Source organism: Cetorhinus maximus, chromosome 18 (assembly GCF_964194155.1).
Source record: "Cetorhinus maximus chromosome 18, sCetMax3.hap1.1, whole genome shotgun sequence".
Classification (NCBI taxonomy): domain Eukaryota; kingdom Metazoa; phylum Chordata; class Chondrichthyes; order Lamniformes; family Cetorhinidae; genus Cetorhinus; species Cetorhinus maximus.
Window position 1 is genome coordinate 2,332,508 of NC_135896.1, and position 21,227 is coordinate 2,353,734.

Sequence of the window (21,227 nt, forward strand, 5' to 3'; positions counted from 1 at the left end):
TATAAATAACATCCATGGACATTCCCCTGTCCCCTGTCCTCTGCTTTGATCACCCCTTCACAAGATTCAATCAGGTTTGTCGGGTACGACCTCCTCATTACGAATCAATGCTGGCTTCCCCAAGGGGTTCAGTCACTCTATCCTCAACTGAAGACTATCGTTATTTCCTGTCAACAGATGTTAGATTAAATAGTTTATAATCCCCTGGTCTGCCTCTCTCACCTTTCTTAAAAAGAAGGAACTGTCCCATTTATTCCCATTCCCTGTCCTTTCCTCATAAACCTGCAAATTAATCCCCTTTAAGGACGTGTCCAATCGCCCTTTAAAAGTTTAAAAGAACCTGAGATGTGATGGAATCAGACAGTTTACAGCTCTCTGTGTGAAAAGATTTCTCTTCTCATTCCTTTGCCAATTATTTTAAATCCATGATCTGTAGTCACCTACCCATTTGCCAGAGGCAACAGTTGCTCCCTATTTATTCTATTAAACCCCTCGTGGTTCTGAACATCTCGATTAAATCTCCCCCTTAACCTTCTCTGCTCTAAGGAGAACAATCCCAGCCTCTCCAGTCTCCACATTAACTGGGGTCCCTCATCCCTGGTCCCATTCTGGTAAATCTCCTCCACAGCCTCTTCCGCCACCAACTTGTGTTTTGCCTTTGTAATCGCCACAGGCATTCCAGCAGGAGATCACCCTCAACACGAACAAGATTGACCAGCTGATTGTCTTTGGTGAGATGCTGATTCAGAAGATTGAGCCGATGGATGCTATCACCATTGAAGATGAGCTTGAGGAGCTCCACGCGTACTGCCAGGAAGTGTTTGGGCGCGTTGCACGTTTCCACCAGAGGCTCATGTCCAAACAGCCGGTGAGGAACTTTCAAACCTGCTCCAAACACGGGAATGGATCTTATAACTGGGTTGGTGGGAGGCCATGGGGGTGGTAGGGGGAGGTACATGGACCTACAACCTGGGTCTTCATGCTAAATGATAGAAGTGGACGGAGAGGTCAGTGTTACACATTCTTGCTCAGCTTTCTTCGGGCATCAGAGCATTTAAGTAGAATTATCACTCTGGAGGTTAAATGGGTGGGTAGAGACAGTACATGAGTGAAGGCATGGGCTGAATGTCCCTGGTCCTTCCTGTAAATAGTGACTGGGCTTCGGTTGATGGGTAATGTCTCGTGTTCTTGGCACTGTTCCAGATGATTGACGAGGACAAGGATCTGTCTGACAGGGAGGCAGACACAGAAGATGGGAGTGAGCTGCAAAACATGAGCTGGCCGGAGAAGACTGGTGGCTCGGAGCTGCCTGCCCAGGGGTCTCTGAGTCACCTTGCCCTGCCTGGAGAGACACAGCAACATGAGAGATCAGGCGGTGTGACCCCGGTCAGTGTGGACTCCATCCCCTTGGAATGGGATCACACGGTGGACGTGGGAGGGTCCTCTTCGCATGAAGATGAAGACGATGGCTTGTACTTCAGCACTTTATCAGGTACTGATTGTTAAAGGGGTAATGTCCCCTCCCTGACCCGCTGTGCACAGACTGCCAGATTGCTCAGTATCTGCAGCTGGCACCTCTCGGCAAGAATTATTTGTTAGAAAGTAAGATCCTTTTGCACCCTCAGTATAGCTCAAAGCACTTCACAGCCCGAAAGCGTGACGTTTGTAATTTAGGGAAACGTGGCAGCCATTTTGTGCAAAGCAAGATCCCACAAACAGCAATAGGATAAATAAGGAGATGACTTGTGTCTTTTGTGCTGATGTTGGTTGGAGGGAGGAGCGTTGGCTCCAGGCCACTCGGTTAAACCACCGCCTCCACCCCCCCCACCCCCACCCCCACCCCCACCCCACCCCCCTTCTTCCAATGACGATGGCAGGATCTTCACAAATGAACATCATGGGAAGGCCCATCTCTGTGGCAGTTGGCACCATTGTTGGTGACTGAAGAGGTCAGTTCTTGACCTCCAGGCTCTTGAGCAGCTGGGGCACAAGATCACCTGGTTTGGAGGGGCTCCGGAATAATCTGACTCCTTCCATTGTCTGTGCCTTTCTTTAGCAGCCTTGCGTCCGTTTGTTTCAACCTGTAGTTTGCTTTCCTGGTTGTTGTGCATCAACTACCTCTGTCGACAGCCTCCTGCTCTCACTCCCATTGACCACTGTCCAATCAGAGAGAGCTGTGTTTTCGGCTGATCTTTGTAGTGTTTGCGAGGTACACCTCAGCCTCACTTACCAGAGCATTGTTCACCCTAAAGCCCTGCTTTTGGCATTCTAGAACCCTCCATGTGTGACACATGTCCTGTCCAGCGCGATTGTCATTGTAAGAGAATGTGGTTAATGTTGGGCCGATTGGCTCTGCGAAGAATATCATTGTTTGTGATGTAGTCTTTACCATCTGATATTCATAATGGATTGAAGACAGCGTTGATCATATGGATTAGGAGCAGGAGTTGGCCATTCAGCCCCTCGAGCCTGCTCCGCCATTTAATAAGATCATGGCTGATCTGACTGTTGCCTCAACTCCGCTTTCCTTCCTACATCGATAACCTTTCACCCCCTTGTTAGTCAAGAATCTATCTCCCTCTGCCTTAAAAATATTCAATGACCCTGTCTCCACCGCTCTCTGAGGAAGAGAGTTCCAAAGATTCACGACCCTCAGGGAAAAAATATCTTCTCATCTCCGTCTTAACTGAGAGGTCCCTTATTTTTAAACTGTGTCCCCTGGTTTAGTCTCTCCCACAAGGGGAAACATCCTTTCAGCATCCACCCTGTCAAGACCCCTCAGGATCTTATATATTTCACTAAGATCACCTCTCAATCTTCTAAACTCCAATGGATAGAGGCCCAGCCTGTCCAACCTTTCCTCGTAAGATTAGCCCCTCATCCTAGTTGAGTGAACCTTCTCTGAATTGCAGTTGGAAGCTCTGACAGGTATATTGTTTCCTGTATATAACCCATGATTTTGATCCAGACAAAAGGGTGATGATAACAATTGCTGCGTACACTTGAATTTTGGTACACTTTGAGAGGCAGACAAAGGAACTGTTGGTCTTGGACTTGATTGTCTGTGCCTTTGTTGACAGTGACGGCAGCTGAGGTGGTATTACCTCGATAGGTAAACTTCTGCTGCTGTCAGTGCCAATCTGCAGTGGATTGGAATTTCCTGTGCTTGGTCCAACATTTCTGTTTGCTTCAGGCCAATAGTAAGGCCAAAGGCATTTTCTGCTTCAGAGAAACAGTTTAGAAGGAGCTGCATTTCCTCCTCTGCGTGTGCCAGAGGGATATAACCATCAATAACCAGAAGCTCCACCATGAACTCTTCTGTGGTTTTGGTGCCAGTAGTCATTGCGGGTTGAAGAGACTGCTGTCTGTTTGGAGGTGGGTGTATGTGCCCTGAGCCAAGCCTGACTTTACCTCTTGAAGTATCATCCTGAGGAAAATAGAGATAAGAGTCAGTGCCAGAACACACCCTTACTTAACACTGTAGAGATAGGGTAGCTGTCTGAGAGGGCTCCATTCTGCTGGACCTGTCCTTTCTGGTCATTGTACAGTTGGCGGACAATGTTGAGGAATCTTGGAGAGAACCCCAATCCAAAGAATACCTTCCAAATCCATCCCAACTGACTGAATCGAATGCCTTGGTGAGATCTATGAAAGTAGCAAACAGGTCCATGTTTTGTACTCTACATAACTCCTGGATCTGTCTCAACACAAAGATCATGTCAGGAGTTTGCCAACTGGGTTGGAGTCCACAATGACTTTCTTCAGCTATTGTCAGAAGAAGTCTAGAAGCACTGCGGCCAAGGTTTTACCTGTATGGAGGGTAAAATAATACCTTTATAGTCAGACTTCTCTCTCCTGTGTTTGTAGAGGGAGACAATCACAGCATCGCAAAGGTCCTAAGGAACTGTCTCATTGTTCCAGCCTTTTGTAAACAGATCTGTAAACCTGTCAAGATCACATCTCCTTTCTGTTTATAGACCTTGGCTGGAAACCCATCTATTCTGGGATTTCTTCCAATAACGTTGTGGGATTAACACTCTCTATGCCGACTCCTTACCCCCAACAGAGTCGTACAATTGGTTCCCCCTCCACCACCCAACAGCACATACCTCAATGTGATTCTTTTCCAAATGATTGTATGGGAGTGGGGAGAGGACTGAAGAATCTATCCCTCAGTCTATCCGAAAGTCATGGTTGTGCATTCACGTCTCTGCTGTCTAACCGTGTGACAGTGCCTCGATCTTTCCCCTAATCCTATCCTTCCAGGCTCACTGAGTTAAGATCTGTCCTTGTGTTGGGATCAGTCTTCCTGACTGTTTTGCAGCAACATTCACACCCTCCAGCTCGTCTGTCAGGGATCCCTGGAATCAGCTTTCCGTTGTGTTGTGTGCAGTATTGTACCAGAGTCAATAGCTGTCACTGCTGGAATTGTTGTCAGTCTGAGACAGCAGAGATTCATTTCCGTGTGGAATCATTGACGGGGAGAGAGAGAGAGAGGGATGGACAAGGAGAGAATGAAGGTGGGATGGAGGGAGACAGACAGGGAAAGAAAATTCTTGTAAGTCTAAGGGAGAACATTTACCTGTTCACATTTCTCACTGTAGCATCCATTCACAAAACACTCTGGGGAAAACCAGCATCTAGACCACCACCCTCCGCACCCTAATGTTCACCCCTTCTCCCCCATTAGGCCCTCTCCCTTTGGCCTGGTGCCAAGAATGTATCACCTCACTCCCCAGACAGAGAGAGTCATGGCTATTCAACCACATGAGGCCCCACAGCCTTGTCCAATCCCCCAAACTCACATTTCCAGCAGGGATCACCTGGATATTGTCCCCTATCCCAGGAGCACTGAGGCAAGAAGCTGTACCCCCCACCCCTCCCCACCTCCCCACCTCCCCCCTCCACAACCCCATACCTCCTGTGGTCAACTAACACACAACAGGCCAGGAATCAAACCTGCCACAGTGTTGCTCTACCTGGATCAGTATCACACTGCTCCTGACTTTCTTGGGGTGTGGACATCGCTAGTAACTCATTGCCCAAACCCCTAGATACCCTGAGAAGGTGGTGATGAGTTTGATACAAACTTCAGGAGCTTCTTAGGCCACTTTAGAGGCAGTTAAGCGTCAACCACATTGATGTGGAAGTTCTGGAGTCTTGTACAGGCCCAGATCGGGTAAGAACAGCAGGTTTCTTTCCCTATAGGGAACCCGTTGAGTAGAGGCAGATCCAATCATGGCTTTCAAAATGCAATTGAATATTTATCCGAAGAGAAAGAATTGCAAAGGCTGTGGAGAAGCGGAGGAGGACTGGGATTGGTGGAGTCCTCTTCCAGAGAGCCAGAACAGACACAATGGATCGAATGGCCTCCTTCTCTAACTGTTCTATGATTCGAACAACAATCTAACAGCTCACGGTCACTCACTCAGACCAAACTCTGACTGCCACATTTTAAAAACAGAATCCAAATGCTCAGACTGTCCACAATGCGATTTGAGCTGTGTCTTTGGGATATTAGGTTGCAATCCCCGGAGTATTGATTGAGTAACGTGACCCTGATGTACCCCGACACAGTGAGGTCATGGCAACGCCTGCCCTTCTTCAACAAGGTGGAAGGTTCCTGAGTTGAACAGAAATGAAGCTTCATAACCCAGTCCCTGATTAAACAGCCAGGTCTGTGCTGGGCCCGGCATCTCTCACTCTCCCTCCGTCTCTCTACATCACCGCTCCCTGTCCCCTTTCTCCCCCTCAGTCCAACATTTCGCTCTCTCCCCCTCCGCCTCCCCTCCCCCTCCCCCTCCCCCTCCACCTTCCCCTCTCCCCCTCTCTTCCTCCATCCCTCTCGCTCGGTCCCGCTTTCTCCTTCTCCCCCCTCGCTCGGTTCCCCACTCCCCCCCTCCCCTCTCGGTCCCCCTCTCTCCCTCCCTCTCACTCAGTTCCCCTCCCTCCCTCCCTAGGTCCCCCTCCCTCTCTCCCTCCCTCTCCCTCGGTCTCTCTCTCTCTGTTCGATCCTCTAGAAGTGAGGTGAGTCTTGGACATTTTCCCAAACACAAGGGGATAAAGGAACACAGTAGAACGAGGGGGCGAGAATTGCTTTTATATGGAACAAATGGGAATGAGCGTATTGGAGAGATGGGCCTGTGAATCCAAGACAAGGAACATGCAGGAGCCAGTGGTCAGTTCCGTTGATCCCGGAGCTCCTGATCCACCCTTTTCTCTGATCTCTCCTGTTAGATGCACAGACAAGGCAACAACAGATATTGAAATGACCCCCTGACCTCAACCATGTCCTGTGCCTTGTGAATCGTGCTTCATTCTTACAGCACCTGGTTCATCCTGTCAGGAAGGAATAAATTCCAGGTGCCAACTTTGAGTGGATGCAACCCTGGAGAGTTGATCATGTGACCAGCCTTGTTACCTGTGATTGGAGGTTTTGTCTCATGACTGAGCCCCCTACCCAGTTAACCAGCCTTTCCTCCACATCCCCAATCTTTTCCTTATGTCCCTGTCTCTCTCTCTCTGGGTTTCCCACCAGCAGCACCCATGCTGCCTGTTACCCGAGGGACACACAAAATCAGCATGGAACAGTGATGGACAGACAAAGAATAGCTCACCCATCAGCTGTCAGCTCTGGCTCAACAACAGCAGCTTGCATTTATATAGCACCTTAACATAGAACACCCCAAGGCGCTTCACAGGAGTGTGTTCAAACAAAACCTGACACTGAGCCACACCAGGAGATATCAGGACAGGTAAACCAAAAGCTTGTTCAAAGAGGTAGGTTTTAAGGATCCTCTTAAAGGGGGAACAAGAGGTAGCGAGGCAGAGAGGCCTAGGGATGGAATTCCAGAGCTTGGCGCCCAGGCAGCGGGAGGCACGGCCGCCAATGGCAGAACGATTAAAATCGGGGATGCTCAAGAGGCTGGAATTAGAGGAGTGTAGAGAACTCAAGAGGGTTGTGGGGCTGGAGGGGATTACAGAGATAGGGAGAGATGAGGTCACGAGGGATTGTAAACAAGGGTGAGAATTTGAAAATGGAGGCATTGCTTGACCAGGAGCCAGTGTAGGTCAGTGAGCATGGAGGGTGATAGGGGAATGGGACTTCAAACAAGTTCAGACACAGGCAGCAGAGTTTTGGATGACCTCAAGTTTATGGAGAGTAGAATGTGGGAGAGCAGCCAGGAGAGCGTTGGCAGGGTTGAGCCTGGAGGTAACAAGGTGTGAATGAGGGTTTCAGCAGCAGATGAGCTGAGACAGGGCTGAGATTACAGAGGTTGGCAATCGGTGGTCTTTGTCATGACATGAATATGAGGTCGGGAGATTATCTCAGGGTCAAACGTGACACCGAGGTTGTGAACAGATTGGCTGAACCTCAGACAGTTGCCAGGGAGAGGGATGGAGTCGGTAACTAGGGAACAGAGTTTGGAGCAGGAACTGAAAACAACGGCTTCAGTCTTCTCAATATTTAATTGGAGGAAGTTTCTGCTCATCCAGTAGATTTTATTTGCTTGTGCCGGGTGCAAGCTTCTCCCAGGACTCGGGATTGATGTCAATACTCCTAAAGGAAGCTTCCAGAGTGTCTTTGTAGCAATTCCTTTGACCACCATGAGAGTGCACCCCAGACTCGAGCTCTGCAGAGAAGATTTACTTTGTAAATGAGTGTCAGGCATTCAGGCTGCACCCCATGGGCTACAGTGGTTCAAGAAGGTGGCTGACCACAACCTGGTATTTTCTCCTGTCATCTGATATTCAGGAGCTTCTGAAGGCAGCTCCAGTGAAAGTGGTTGAGCTCCTTGACATGACGATGTTACAGTCCAAGTCTCACATACGTAGAGCAGAGTGAGCAAGATTATTGCTCTATAGACTTACAGTTTGGGAGGCAGACTTACTCCTCTTCATTCCCAGACTGATGTCCGAAGGCTACACTTGCTCTGGCAATTCTTGCGTGTGTCTCGTTGTCAATATAGACAGTTGGAGAGAGTGCGCTGCTGAGATAAATGAACTTATCTGCTGCTGACTGGCTCCGGTCTGGAACTGAAACCTTGTGCTCGGGGTAGAGGTCCCCAGACCAGGCTGGTACACTGTCGCCATTTCCTTCTTGATGATTGTAAGACTGAAGCTGTCACATGCATTGGAGAACAAGTCCATGTGACATTGCATGTCCAACTCTGACCCAGCAGCTCGTGCACAGTCACCGGCAAACAGGGAAGCAGTGAGGCATCAAGAGGAGAAGCCTTTGCTACAAGTGATACCCTGGTTACCATTAGACCGATAAGAATGGAAGCGGGAGAGAGCAGACCCGCCCAGCTGGATGAGAGCTGAGGGGAGTTGGAGAAGGATGGTGTGGTTAACCGTGTCAGTGGGTAGCACTCTTGCCTTGGAGTTTTAAGGTTGTGGTTGAAGTTCCATTCCAGAGACATGAGCACAAAATTCCAGGCTGACACTCCAGTGTGATACTGAGGTAGTGCTGCACTGTCAGAGGTGCTGTCTTTCAGGTGAAAAACTAAACTGAGCCTTGGCCTGTTCCTCATATAAAAGTAAAAGATCCCATGGCACTATGTTGAAGAGCAAGGGAATCTCCCCGTATCCTGCCAATGTTTATCCCTTAATCAACATTCCAAAGAATGATTATCTGGTCATCCTCACGTTGCTGTTGTGGGAGCTTGCTGTGCACAAATTAGCTGCTGAATTTTTGACATTACAACAGTGACTACATTTCAAAAGCACCTCACGGGCTGTGAAGCACTTTCAGACCTCCTGAGGATGTGAAAGGTGCTATAGAGATTCAAGATCTTTCTAAAGTTGACGACACCTCTCTAACTACCAGCACCCATGGGGGGAAAGGTAATTATAACCCACGGCTAATTCAGGGAGGGGATCCAATTGGGAAAATTCCTCTCGAATGTCCACTTGGAAACTTTTGCTCTCATCCCCTGTTATTGATTGCTGCTTCCGAATGCAGATATTTTATTAAACTGGATTAACATTCTCCTGGTGCTGTGGTGTGGTGGGATTTGAGCTGGGTGTGAGTCGGGTGTTGCAGAGTGTGTGTTGCTGCTGTCTGCTCCTGGGTATAGCTGTGTCTGTACCATGTTGAATGTGCTACTCTTCTCTTTGCAGATGTAGAAATCACAGAAAGCCCCGAAGCCTATGTTAAAATGACAGAAAGCACATTGAGAACTTCAGCTGGTAGGCACCTGCTAACGCATGTGTCCCCACCTTGCCGCTCTTCCCCCATCCCCCCCTCCCCCTGTACCCGCCACATACATCATCCTGTGCCACCCCCAGTGACACCCCACCCCTTCCCTATGGTAGCACACCCCGCCCCCCCCGCGACTGCTCCGCTCTCCACCCCTGCACCCGTGTTGCTCGCGTGCTTGTTCACACCGCGGTGATGTCACAGGGCCGTTCCGCATGCTGATGCACGACGCATGTTAGCGGCCGGCCTGTCGCTGACCCTGATTTGAGAGTTTCCCCCCCCTGCCCCCCCCAGCCCAGCACTCACCCAGGACCCCAGTCGATTTCTCATTGCGCTGCACATGATCGACATCTCAGGCATAAACCTGCGGCTTTGTTACTTAAGGTGTTTTCTCCAGTGGATTCTCACGTGGGAAGTTTTTGGAAGGTGAGCTGGGCTTTCGCTGGTTTTTCTGTGTGGGGAAGAGATGGGGAGGAATAACCGAGCACAGCCCATTGTGTTGGTGCCAGCTCCCTGAAGGAGCTGTGCAATGACTCCCACTCCCCTGCTCCTTCCCCGTGGCTCTGCAAAGGGGTTTCCCTTCAATCCCAGGTCTAATTCTCTCCTGGACGTTCCCATTGAATGTGCTCCCACTGCCCTTTCAGGCAGCGCCTTCCAGATCACAACTCACTCTGTTCATCCATTTCACCTCATCTCTCCTTTTCTGTGTCCCTCGAATGTTGCTATTTGAGATGGGAAAAGAAGGGAATTAACCCCTTCCTACCCAATAAATGTGATGATGGGTCCTGACCAAACCATCAAATGCCAGCCAGGGTCACCCCGTCCTGTGGACCCCCTGGACTTTCACCTTCCACCTTAGTGCCACCTTGTAGCTGATGCATGAGCTGAGGATGGGGGGTGGGAGGGGGAGCAGGTGTGGGGTGGGGTAAGGAGGGACACTGTCAGGGGAGGGGGGAGGGTGGTGTGGGGGCGTGGGCTGCTGGGGCGAGGGGTATCTGTGCGGCAGGGTGTGTGAGGTGGGGGTGGGTTGAATCTCGATTCCTCAGCATTTGTAGATCATGGCCAATGATTCCAGGCCTTGGCTGAGCAAAGACGGGAATATAATCCCTGCCCCACGTAGCCCTCCCCCAGCACAACCACCTCCGAGTCAATGTACGTCTGATCCCAGCTATGCTGGGTAGAGGGGCAGGTCACTCTGGGGGATTGTATTAGGGGTCACTCTGGGGGCACAGTCAGGGGACTGGGATGAGGGAGCCCCTCTTGGGGCAGCTGCAGTGGGAGAGTCACTCTCAGGGTGGGGACTGCAGTGGGGGGGTTCTCACTCTTGAGGGGGTGCCATGGTGGGGGTCATTCAGGGTGGGGGTCACTCTCAGTGGCCGTGGTGGGACTCGCTCTGGGGGCCCATGGTAGGGGGTCCAATTAGGGGGCACAGTGTGGTCACTCTCAGTCGTGGTGGGGGTCACTCCTGAGGACCCCAGTGAGTGAGAGTCACTCAGGATGGGGTTACTCTTGGGGCCCTGGTAGGGGAGTCACTTGTGGGGGGGCCCTGAGATGGGGGTCACTCTTGGAGACAGCTGGGGGGGGGGTCACTCCAGGGGGCCACAATGGGGGTCACTCTCAGGAGCTGTGGTGCAGTTCCTTGAGGTGGGGTCATGCCCAGGCCCCACCCCATTTGGTGCCAACCTGTGTGACTTTGTCCTCTACCATTAAAGGAAGCTCGTGGTGCCCCTCTCGTTGCATCTCTCTCTCTCTCATTCACAGGAAACATGGACGCAGACCCTGCCTCCTGGCGTCTGGCCACCAGCCCAGAGGGCAGCAGGAAGTGCCAGTTCCAGCAAACGGAAATCACCATTGGACACCATCCGCCCACTGACGGTCAAAGCTCGGACGCTGGTCACTGTGACGGCTACGTAAGTGTCGAGACTGGGGACTGGCACCAGCAATTTCCCTGTTGGGGCTGGAGGGATCTGCACTGCATCCTGGTTAGGCTCAGTGCCATGGAGGGGTCACAATCACTCTCCTGCAGTGGAGGTTAACACAGCAGGAAAGTAAATGGATGATCTGCTCCTGTGTGATGATGATCACTGTTGGTGATACTGGAGCCTTGATTCACCATTGGACACAGCTCCCCAGCCCATCCCGCCGTTAAGGTGGATGTTTTCTTCCATTGAACCTCCTTGTTCTCCGAACCACACCCTTCACCCCTGACCCCCAGCTGGAGACTGTGACAGAGGCCAACTCCCGGGCTTGGTGGTCAAAAATTGGGCTGCCTTTTTTATTTGTTCTTGGGATGTAGGCATTGCTAACAAGGCCCATCTCTACTTGCCCTTGAGAAGGTGGTGGTGAGCTGCCTTCTTGAACCGCTGCAGTCCCTGTGGTGTAGGTACACCCACAGTGCTGTTAGGGAGGGAGTTCCAGGATTTTGACCCAGTGACACTGAAGAAACGGCGATATATTTCCAAGTCAGGATGGTGAGTGACTTGGAGGGGAACTTCCAGGTGGTGGTGTTCCCATCTATCTGCTGCCCTTGTCCTTCTAGGTGGTAGCGGTCGTGGGTTTGGAAGGTGCTGCCTAAGGAGCCTTGGTGAGTTGCTGCAGTGCATCTTGTAGATGATACACACTGCCGCTACTGTGCGTCGGTGGTGGAGGGAGTGAATGTTTGTGGATGTGGTGCCAATCAAGCGGGGCTGCTTTGTCCTGGACGGTGTCAAGCTTCTCAAGTGTTGTGGGAGCTGCACTCATCCAGGCAAGTGGGGAGTATTCCATCACACTCCTGACTTGTGCCTTGTAGATGGTGGACAGGCTTTGGGGAGTCAGGAGGTGAGTTACTCTCCGCAGGATTCCTGTCCTCTGACCTGCTCTTGTAGCCACAGTATTTATATGGCTAGCCCAGTTCAGTTTCTGGTCAATGGTAACCCCCGGGATGTTGATAGTGGGGAATTCAGCGATGGTAGTGCCATTGAGTGTCAAGGAACAATGGTTAGAATCTCTCTTGTCGTAGAGCCTGTAACTAAAGTAAAACTGTTGCTGTGATGAGTCAGATAGTGAAATCTCACAAATGGTCCTTGGAGCAAAGGATTCTTGTTGAGGTTTCAGTGGCCCCCAAATGAAATGAGTTTGTGACTTTCAGTCCAATTCCTGTAGAGGGAGCTTTACTCTGTATCTAACCCCGTGCTGTACCGTCCTGGGAGTGTTTGATGGGGACAGTGTAGAGGGAGCTTTACTCTGTATCTAACCCCGTGCTGTACCTGTCCTGGGAGTGTTTGATGGGGACAGTGTAGAGGGAGCTTTACTCTGTATCTAACCCCGTGCTGTACCTGCCCTGGGAGTGTTTGATGGGGACAGTGTAGAGGGAGCTTTACTCTGTATCTAACCCTGTGCTGTACCTGCCCTGGGAGTGTTTGATGGGGACAGTGTAGAGGGAGCTTTACTCTGTATCTAACCCCGTGCTGTACCTGTCCTGGAGTGTTTGATGGGGACAGTGTAGAGGGAGCTTTACTCTATATCTAACCCCGTGCTGTACCTGTCCTGGGAGTGTTTGATGGGGACAGTGTAGAGGGAGCTTTACTCTGTATCTAACCCCGTGCTGTACCTGCCCTGAGAGTGTTTGATGGGGACAGTGTAGAGGGAGCTTTACTCTGTATCTAACCCCGTGCTGTACCTGCCCTGAGAGTGTTTGATGGGGACAGTGTAGAGGGAGCTTTACTCTGTATCTAACCCCGTGCTGTACCTGCCCTGAGAGTGTTTGATGGGGACAGTGTAGAGGGAGCTTTACTCTGTATCTAACCCCGTGCTGTACCTGTCCTGGGAGTATTTGATGGGGACAGTGTAGAGGGAGCTTTACTCTGTATCTAACCCCGTGCTGTACCTGTCCTGGGAGTGTTTGATGGGGACAGTGTAGAGGGAGCTTTACTCTGTATCTAACCCTGTGCTGTACCTGCCCTGGGAGTGTTTGATGGGGACAGTGTAGAGGGAGCTTTACTCTGTATCTAACCCCGTGCTGTACCTGCCCTGAGAGTGTTTGATGGGGACAGTGTAGAGGGAGCTTTACTCTGTATCTAACCCCGTGCTGTACCTGCCCTGAGAGTGTTTGATGGGGACAGTGTAGAGGGAGCTTTACTCTGTATCTAACCCCGTGCTGTACCTGTCCTGGGAGTATTTGATGGGGACAGTGTAGATGGAGCTTTACTCTGTATCTAACCCCGTGCTGTACCTGTCCTGGGAGTGTTTGATGGGGACAGTGTAGAGGGAGCTTTACTCTGTATCTAACCCCGTGCTGTACCTGGCCTGGGAGTGTTTAATGGGGACAGTGTAGAGGGAGCTTTACTCTGTATCTAACCCTGTGCTGTACCTGTCCTGGGAGTGTTTGATGGGGACAGTGTAGAGGGATCTTTACTCTGTATCTAACCCCGTGCTGTACCTGTCCTGGGAGTGTTTGATGGGGACAGTGTAGAGGGAGCTTTACTCTGTATCTAACCCCGTGCTGTACCTGTCCTGGGAGTGTTTGATGGGGACAGTGTAGAGGGATCTTTACTCTGTATCTAACCCCGTGCAGTACCTGTCCTGGGAGTGTTTGATGGGGACAGTGTAGAGGGAGCTTTACTCTGTATCTAACTCCGTGCTGTACCTGCCCTGGGAGTGTTTGATGGGACATCCATTTTGCGATACGATGATTGTTCCTTTCCCCAGGATTACCTCTCACTTTGTAAAAAGACTGGTGAAGGTGTTTCATTTTTTTCAGGTCAATCTCTTGTCGGAATATTCTGGAAATATCAACAGCATCAGGCAGGAACCGGATATTCTGGGAGATGAGATGTCTCCGCAGTCAGAGCTGGTGAAGCTGGCACACTCTGAGCAGACAGCAGCGGGTAAGGGTTTCTCGGACTGGGTGTAGATTTTGTTGTTGGGCCAGTTACCCTGTGAGCTGTGGAGCTCAGGTAGAACTGTACAACAACAACTTGCATTTATGTATCTGTGTGCTCACTGTTGCAGGTGGTCACTGTTGTGTGGGGTTATACTTTGCCGTTGTGTGGGGTTATAGCGTGTGGTAATGGTGTTTGGAAGCATTGTGATGTTGTGTGTGGTAAGGATGTGCCATTTTGTGTTGTCTCCGCTGTGTGCAGTAATGACGTGTGGCCACGGTGTGTGGTAACGGTGTGTGGTAACGGTGTGTGGTAACGGTGTGTGGTAACGGTGTGCTGATCTGGCAGTCATGGGGTGCTGTTGTGTCTGCTCACAGTGTGTGGTTACAGTCTGCAGTTACAGTCTGCAGTAAGGGTGTATGGTAACAATGTGCCATTTTGTGCAGTAATGGGGTGCCATGGTGTGTGTGTGTGGGTGTGTGTGTGGGTGTGTGTGTGTGTGTGGGTGTGTGTGTGGGTGTGTGTGTGGGTGTGTGTGTGGGTGTGTGTCTGTGTGTGTGGGTGTGTGGGTGTGTGTGTGTGTGGGTGTGTGTGTGGGTGTGTGTGTGGGTGTGTGTGTGGGTGTGTGTGTGTGGGTGTCTGTGTGTGGGTGTCTGTGTGTGGGTGTGTGTGTGTGGGTGTGTGTGTGTGGGTGTGTGTGTGTGGGTGGGTGTGGGTGTGTGTGTGGGTGTGTGTGGGTGTGTAATGGCACGCGGTTACAGTGTACAATTATGATGCGTGGTAAGGGTGTGTGGTGACAGTGTCAATTTGTGCAGTAATGGGCTGCCATGGTGTGTGGTTATGGTGTGTGGTAACGGTGTGCTTTTGTGTGCAGTAACAGTGTGTGGTTACCGTGTGCTGATCTGGCAGTCATGGGGTGCTGTTGTGTCTGCTCACAGTGTGTGGTTACAGTCTGCAGTTACAGTCTGCAGTAAGGGTGTATGGTAACAATGTGCCATTTTGTGCAGTAATGGGGTGCCATGGTGTGTGTGTGTGTGTGGGTGGGTGTGTGGGTGTGTGTGTGTGTGTGTGTGGGTGTGTGTGTGTGGGTGTGTGTGTGTGGGTGTGTGTCTGTGTGTGTGTCTGTGTGTGTGTCTGTGTGTGTGGGTGTGTGGGTGTGTGTGTGGGTGTGTGTGTGGGTGTGTGTGTGAGTGTGTGTGGGTGGGTGTGTGGGTGTCTGTGTGTGGGTGTCTGTGTGTGGGTGTGTGTGTGTGGGTGTGTGTGGGTGTGTGGGTGTGTGTGGGTGTGTGTGTGGGTGTGTGTGGGTGTGTAATGGCGCGCGGTTACAGTGTACAGTTATGATGCGTGGTAAGGGTGTGTGGTGACAGTGTCAATTTGTGCAGTAATGGGCTGCCATTGTGTGTGGTTATGGTGTGTGGTTATGGTGTGCGGTTATGGTGTGCGGTTGTGGTGTGCGGTTGTGGTGTGCGGGTGTGGTGTGCGGTTGTGGTGTGCGGTTGTGGTGTGCGGTTGTGGTGTGCGGTTGTGGTGTGCAGTTATGATATGCGGTTATGGTGTGCGGTTATGGTGTGCGGTTATGGTGTGCGGTTATGGTGTGCGGTTATGGTGCAGTAACGGAATGCTGTTGTGCGCAGGAATCGAGCGCTGGGATCTGTTCCATGCCCAGGCTCTCAGTGAGGAACTGCTCATCAAGCAGAACCTGCAGCAATGGCAGCAGCTGAACTCTGACCTTGACGATATCTCCGCCTGGTTGTCCCGCATTGAGCCATCCCTGAATCAGCCTCAGGAACTGGAGCCTTCAACCAGGCTTCCCAGCATCGAGGAGAAACTACGGAGTCTCTGTGTGAGTACCTGAAGCTTGGGGCCGATTGAGGGATTGAGCTCAATGGAACTTAAGCTCTGAATATTGTTGTGATGCTGGACCAGACCCCAAATGTTTAGTGAGATCTGGTTAGGGACTAATAACATTTTTGTTTAAAATAGACAAAGTTGGCGATCCAAAACACTTGCTAAGAGGATACAGCCACAAGATTTCATGGGTTTTGAACAAACAAAATAACATTTTGTTATAAGGCGGCAGACTGTGTGTGTCAGGTGGACCAAATCGACGAGGGAATCTCGGTCGCACTATTGTAACGGTTTTGCAATTTGTGTTTATTATGAGATGTGTGAATTGAATTCGGAAGCAATAAGCCCACCAAGATCATTAGAGATTTAAAAAAATTAAATTAAAATATTTATTTACTAAATAAAAGATGTCATAATGGCTTTTCTCCAGCTTCAGTTACGTTAGACAGCAGACGTATGCACAAATGCTGGAGGCTTCATTAAGGTTATGTCATACACTGCTGTTAGATCTTACATGGCCTTCTCCTTACACATTCATTCTCCCTCATATATGTTTCTCTCTTTTTAATATGTAAATTCTATTGTTCCCTATGTCTCTGAAACTGTATCTCTCATATATAACACTCTTATCTTGCCAATATTGCCAGTAACCTTTGGGAAAAATAAACACGTTCCTTAGCCTTGCTTATCTGGCTATTTGTAAACAGACTAAAATCCCTTTGAAATCCAAACATCCCTTCATTTATCTAAAAATGCAAATTCCCTTCACACCTTACATGCTAAGCCAGAATCCACGTTTACTCATTAGCATCTCAAGCACCAAGCTTCTTTTGATGAGTTAAAACTTGCAGTCTACTTAACTCCAAATGTAATTAAATCACACACAGACAGACCCAACTATACTTACCCCCATAAACCTCCTTCACAATAAACCAGAAAAATATTAAGACAATTATTATACTTTCATGACACTTTACTACACAAGGTTAGAAAGATAAAACGATTTGCAATATCTATCTTATACTTTAACATTCAGGGTTAAAATGAGGTACATGTGAATTAACAGGCAAACTGTGGTCCAACACACCACACTGCACAGTAAATGACAAATACTAGATGTTACACCCTCATTGCCAGTTTGTTGGATCCTGTGCGCACACTTGTTGTAAGGGGTGGCCAATTTGGTAATAATGATCGAGTTGAGTAGCAGACACGTCATAGGTAGAAACGCAATGTTTATTTACAAAGGTACTCAACAGCAACTAAACGTGATAACACTTCAAACTCTATCTCTACACTACTCCAACCACTAACTACTGAATACTAACTACAGAGGTAGCCCGTGCTACTCTGCTATTGGTTACTAAGATCATGTGATCTTCCATTGTAACATTCTTCTTAAAGGTATATTACACATCAGATTGCCACACTGGATCCCATGGATTTCTCAGCAACCCACCCCGATGTCAGTAAACACTGTGAGTTAACCAATCTTGTTGAAATTCTGTCTCTCTCACAAGGGATTCCAGTCTTGACCTTTGAAGATCTAACCTTGGAATTGTCTCCAAAAGCCACTCCAACTTGAACTGCCTCAACAAGGGTTCACCTCACAGGGTTTCAATCTCATCTCCTGAAACTCTGTTCTCCTGGATTCCTGAATCTGTGCTCCAGCACCAACTCACAAGCACAACCTCAGCTCTTCAGCCCCGCCAAACAGAACACTACTTGGAACCTCTTCCTTTGCTTCTGTCTCTCTGTCTCTCTGTGTCTCTGTCGCTCCTGCTCTCTCTCTCTCTGTCTCTCTGTCTCTCTCTCTCTGTCTCTCTGTCTCTCTCTCTGTCTCTCTCTCTGTCTCTCTCTCTGTCTCTCTCTCTGTCACTCTCCCTGTCTCTCTCCCTGTCTCTCTGTCTCGCTCTCTGTCTCTCTCTCTCTGTCTCTCTCTCTCTGTCTTTCTCTCTCTCTCTGTCTCTCTCTCTCTGTCTCTCTCTCTGTCTTTCTCTCTCTCTCTGTCTCTCTCTCTGTCTCTCTCTCTCTGTCTCTGTCTTTCTCTCTCTCTCTGTCTCTCTCTGTCTCTCTCTCTCTCTCTGCCTTTCTCTGTCTGTCTGTCTGTCTGTCTGTCTGCCTTCCTCTCTTTGGGACCCCTCCCTGCCACCCTGGGTTCCCTCTGAGACCTTTCCCTGTCCCCTCACCCTGTTCCTTGCATCGGACTCTTCTCCAAATTGGCGCTTTACTCCTTGGCCACTTGATCCGGATTTTGCGCCATTTCTTTGTCTTCAGGGGCAGTGGTGTCAGGATGGCCGAGCCCTTTAACTGCCGGAGGAGACACTCGGAACAGAGCATGTGTGGTCAGACGTGCTGCCACGCACTGTGCGCACTGTGTGACGTGGCAGGTGATGTGTGCCAGGTGGACCAAATCCACAAGGGAAACTTGGCCACGCTGTCACAACGGTTTTGTAATTTGTAGTTATTACGAGAAAATTTGGTAACTGAATTTGGAAGTAATGAGTCCACTAACACCTTTAGGGATTTTAAAAACTAATTTAAAACATTTATTAACAAAAGAAAAGATTTCGAGCACATACATAAGATTACGGTTATGATATAACAAATCCCCAAATTCCTAATTAACCTCACTCCCAACTATACACCCCCTTTAAGGCAACAGTCCAAAATAGAGTTTAAATTTAAATAGCAAGCCAGCAAATTTACCACAGAACCTGCTCGATAGTGGAGTTCCAAAGGCTTTTCTCCAACTTTAGTTACTGGACACAGCAGACTTTTGCAAACATGGTTGGAGGCTTCCCCGGGGCTGTTTCACACACTCCTGTTGGATCTTACATGGCCCCTGCAACATCACCATCCTCCTCTATATATGTTTCTCTCTCTTCAATCTGTATATTCCATTGTTCTATATGTCTTTGGAAACGTACTTTTCTCAAATAATATAAAAATCTTTCATGTCGCCAATATGGTCAGTACCTTTTGGGAAAAATGAACATAATAACCTTGCTCTGTTTATCTTGTTAGTTGTAAACATCCCACCATCCCTTTGAAATCCAAACAACTCCTTCGCTTATCTAAAAATGCAAATTTCCTTCACACTCTAACTCCATGTTTATTCACTAACATTTCAAATGCCTTTTACCCCTAACTTCTTTTGATAATTTCGAGCTTGCAGCCTATCTGACTCTAATTTAATTAAATCACACAGACAGAACCAACTACACTCACACCCATAAACCTACTTTACAATAAACCACAATAATATTTTGAAACTTAGTACAGATGTGTGACTATGCACCGAAACCCGGGTCCTGCTGGGGGTCGTAGCCCTTGGTCTTTGCCCGATGATGAGGTCTGTCGGGATTCCTCACAATGTCAGTTGAGGAACATTGCCGGGCAGTGCCAAACCCCCCCACTGGCTCTTCTCCTGGGATGAGGCTTCAGGATCCTTTTGCTGCTCGATGAGCTCTCAGACGACAATGCTTGGCAATGCAAGTTTGGGGCTAACTCAAAGATCCATGAAAAACATAAACAATCACATTTATCTAGCACCTTTAAGGTAAAACATCCCAAGACGTTTCTCAGGAGCGATTGCCAGACACAGTTTGACTTTGAGCCACGTGGAACGATATCGGAGCAGCTTTGACCAAAAGTTGGATCAAAGAGCAGGATTTAAGGAGGAGAGAGAGAGAAAGAGAGGTTGAGGTGGGGAATTCCAGGCCTTTGTGGCCCAGGCAGCTGAAGACCCGGCTGTGAATGTGGACCAATTAAAATTGGGGACGCTCAGGAGGCCAGAATTAGAGGAGCCCAGAGATCTCAGAGCGTTGTGGGTCTGGAGGAGATTACAGAGATAGGGAGGGGGGCGAGGCCATGGAGGGATTGGAAATCACAGGTGAGAATTTTTAAATGGAGACGTGTAAATTGGACACCTGACCTGTAAAATCCCTGGGCTGTGTTGATCATTGAATGGCCCACTTCATTTAATAATCGGATCCGAAATACCCTTTCAATTCAGCAGAATGACACCAGGCCTGTGTTATTAGGATGGACTGTATAACCTTGGCTTGCAGTCCCTTGCAGTAGAAGACTGAGGGGGAATCCAATCAAGGTGTTTAAAATGATAATGATTCAATAGGTTAGATCAAAGCTCTTCACTCTGGTGCAGGGAGTCCAGGGAGGGGCTGAGTTAGATCCTAGTGAGAGGAATCAGGAAGTTGGTGTGTTGGGAATTTGATCCAGTTTAGGATCCTGTGTGTGAATGTGGGCAATATGGAGCTATCACAGTCCCAGCTGTTTTGAGACCTAGTTTGTTAATATCATTACTGACTCTGTCCTGCAGTATTCCAGGAGGTTACGGCATTACCCAACACACCACCACATTTGGTTGCCTGACAAATCCCTCCTCGATATGCCCTGTCCCTAACCTCCTGCCATTGGTTACTCAGTATGCCCACCCTCGATGCCCCACCCCACAAAGCAAGGAGGCTGTCACTTATTGGCTGATTCTGGACTGTCAATCATATAGCATTTTTACCATTCCAATATTTTTATAATTAATAAATTAAAGAAAATAGAAAATCATTCTTGTCAGTTAGTATTTGGTGTTCCCCAGACAGCAGGTGGGGGCTGAATCATTGAATATAGTCAAGGCTGAGTTAGACAGGGGGTCAAGGGTTATGGGGGACGGGCAGGAAAATGGGGTTGGGGCCACAGTCAGAGCAGCCATGATCTCGATGAATGATGGAGCAGGCTCGAGGAGCCGAATGGCCTCCTCCCGCTCCTATTTCTCATGTTTTAATGCCCCTCTGAGTTTACTCCAGGGTTACTCTCAGCAGCATCCTGGGGATTAATCTTTAATTCCGGGGAACGCTGGATTGAGTTGGCTCAGACTGAATGGTGACTGCGCACGTGTGAAAATGCCGCTGCCTCTTGTTTCCGCAGAGCATTCAGAAGGAGCTTGACAAGTACAAGGCCCTGGTTATCTCTGTGAACCTGAGCAGTCGCGAGTTCCTTCAGACAGAGAGCGTCGAGGCCCAGGAGTTACAGCAGAAACTGCACCAGGTGAATGGGAGCTGGAACAAGGCGGCACAGACACTGGAGCTATGGAGAATGTCCTTACAGGCTGCCCTGATCCAGTGCCAGGTAAGAGGAGCTGTAATACCCTCTGAACTCTGACCCCCCCCCACCTAAAAATGAGCTAACGGGATCTGTTGAGACTCTGAATGATGGGCTCCTGATGCAATGCCAGGGACCTGGGGCAGACAGACACTGCTCCTTGCTGAGTCCAAGAGACAGGAAGAGGCCTCCAAAGG

General features: G+C 49.3%; 1 protein-coding gene across 1 annotated transcript in view; it reads left to right on the plus strand.

Moving 5' to 3' along the window:
* The window catches only part of LOC144692887 (nesprin-2-like), a 124,094-nt gene that overhangs the window by 95,041 nt on the left and 7,826 nt on the right, over window positions 1-21,227 (plus strand). The window contains 7 exon segments of the mRNA XM_078561983.1: window positions 674-868; window positions 1,204-1,492; window positions 9,124-9,192; window positions 10,964-11,112; window positions 13,944-14,070; window positions 15,699-15,907; window positions 20,857-21,057. Coding sequence (XP_078418109.1) covers window positions 674-868; window positions 1,204-1,492; window positions 9,124-9,192; window positions 10,964-11,112; window positions 13,944-14,070; window positions 15,699-15,907; window positions 20,857-21,057 — 1,239 coding nt within the window.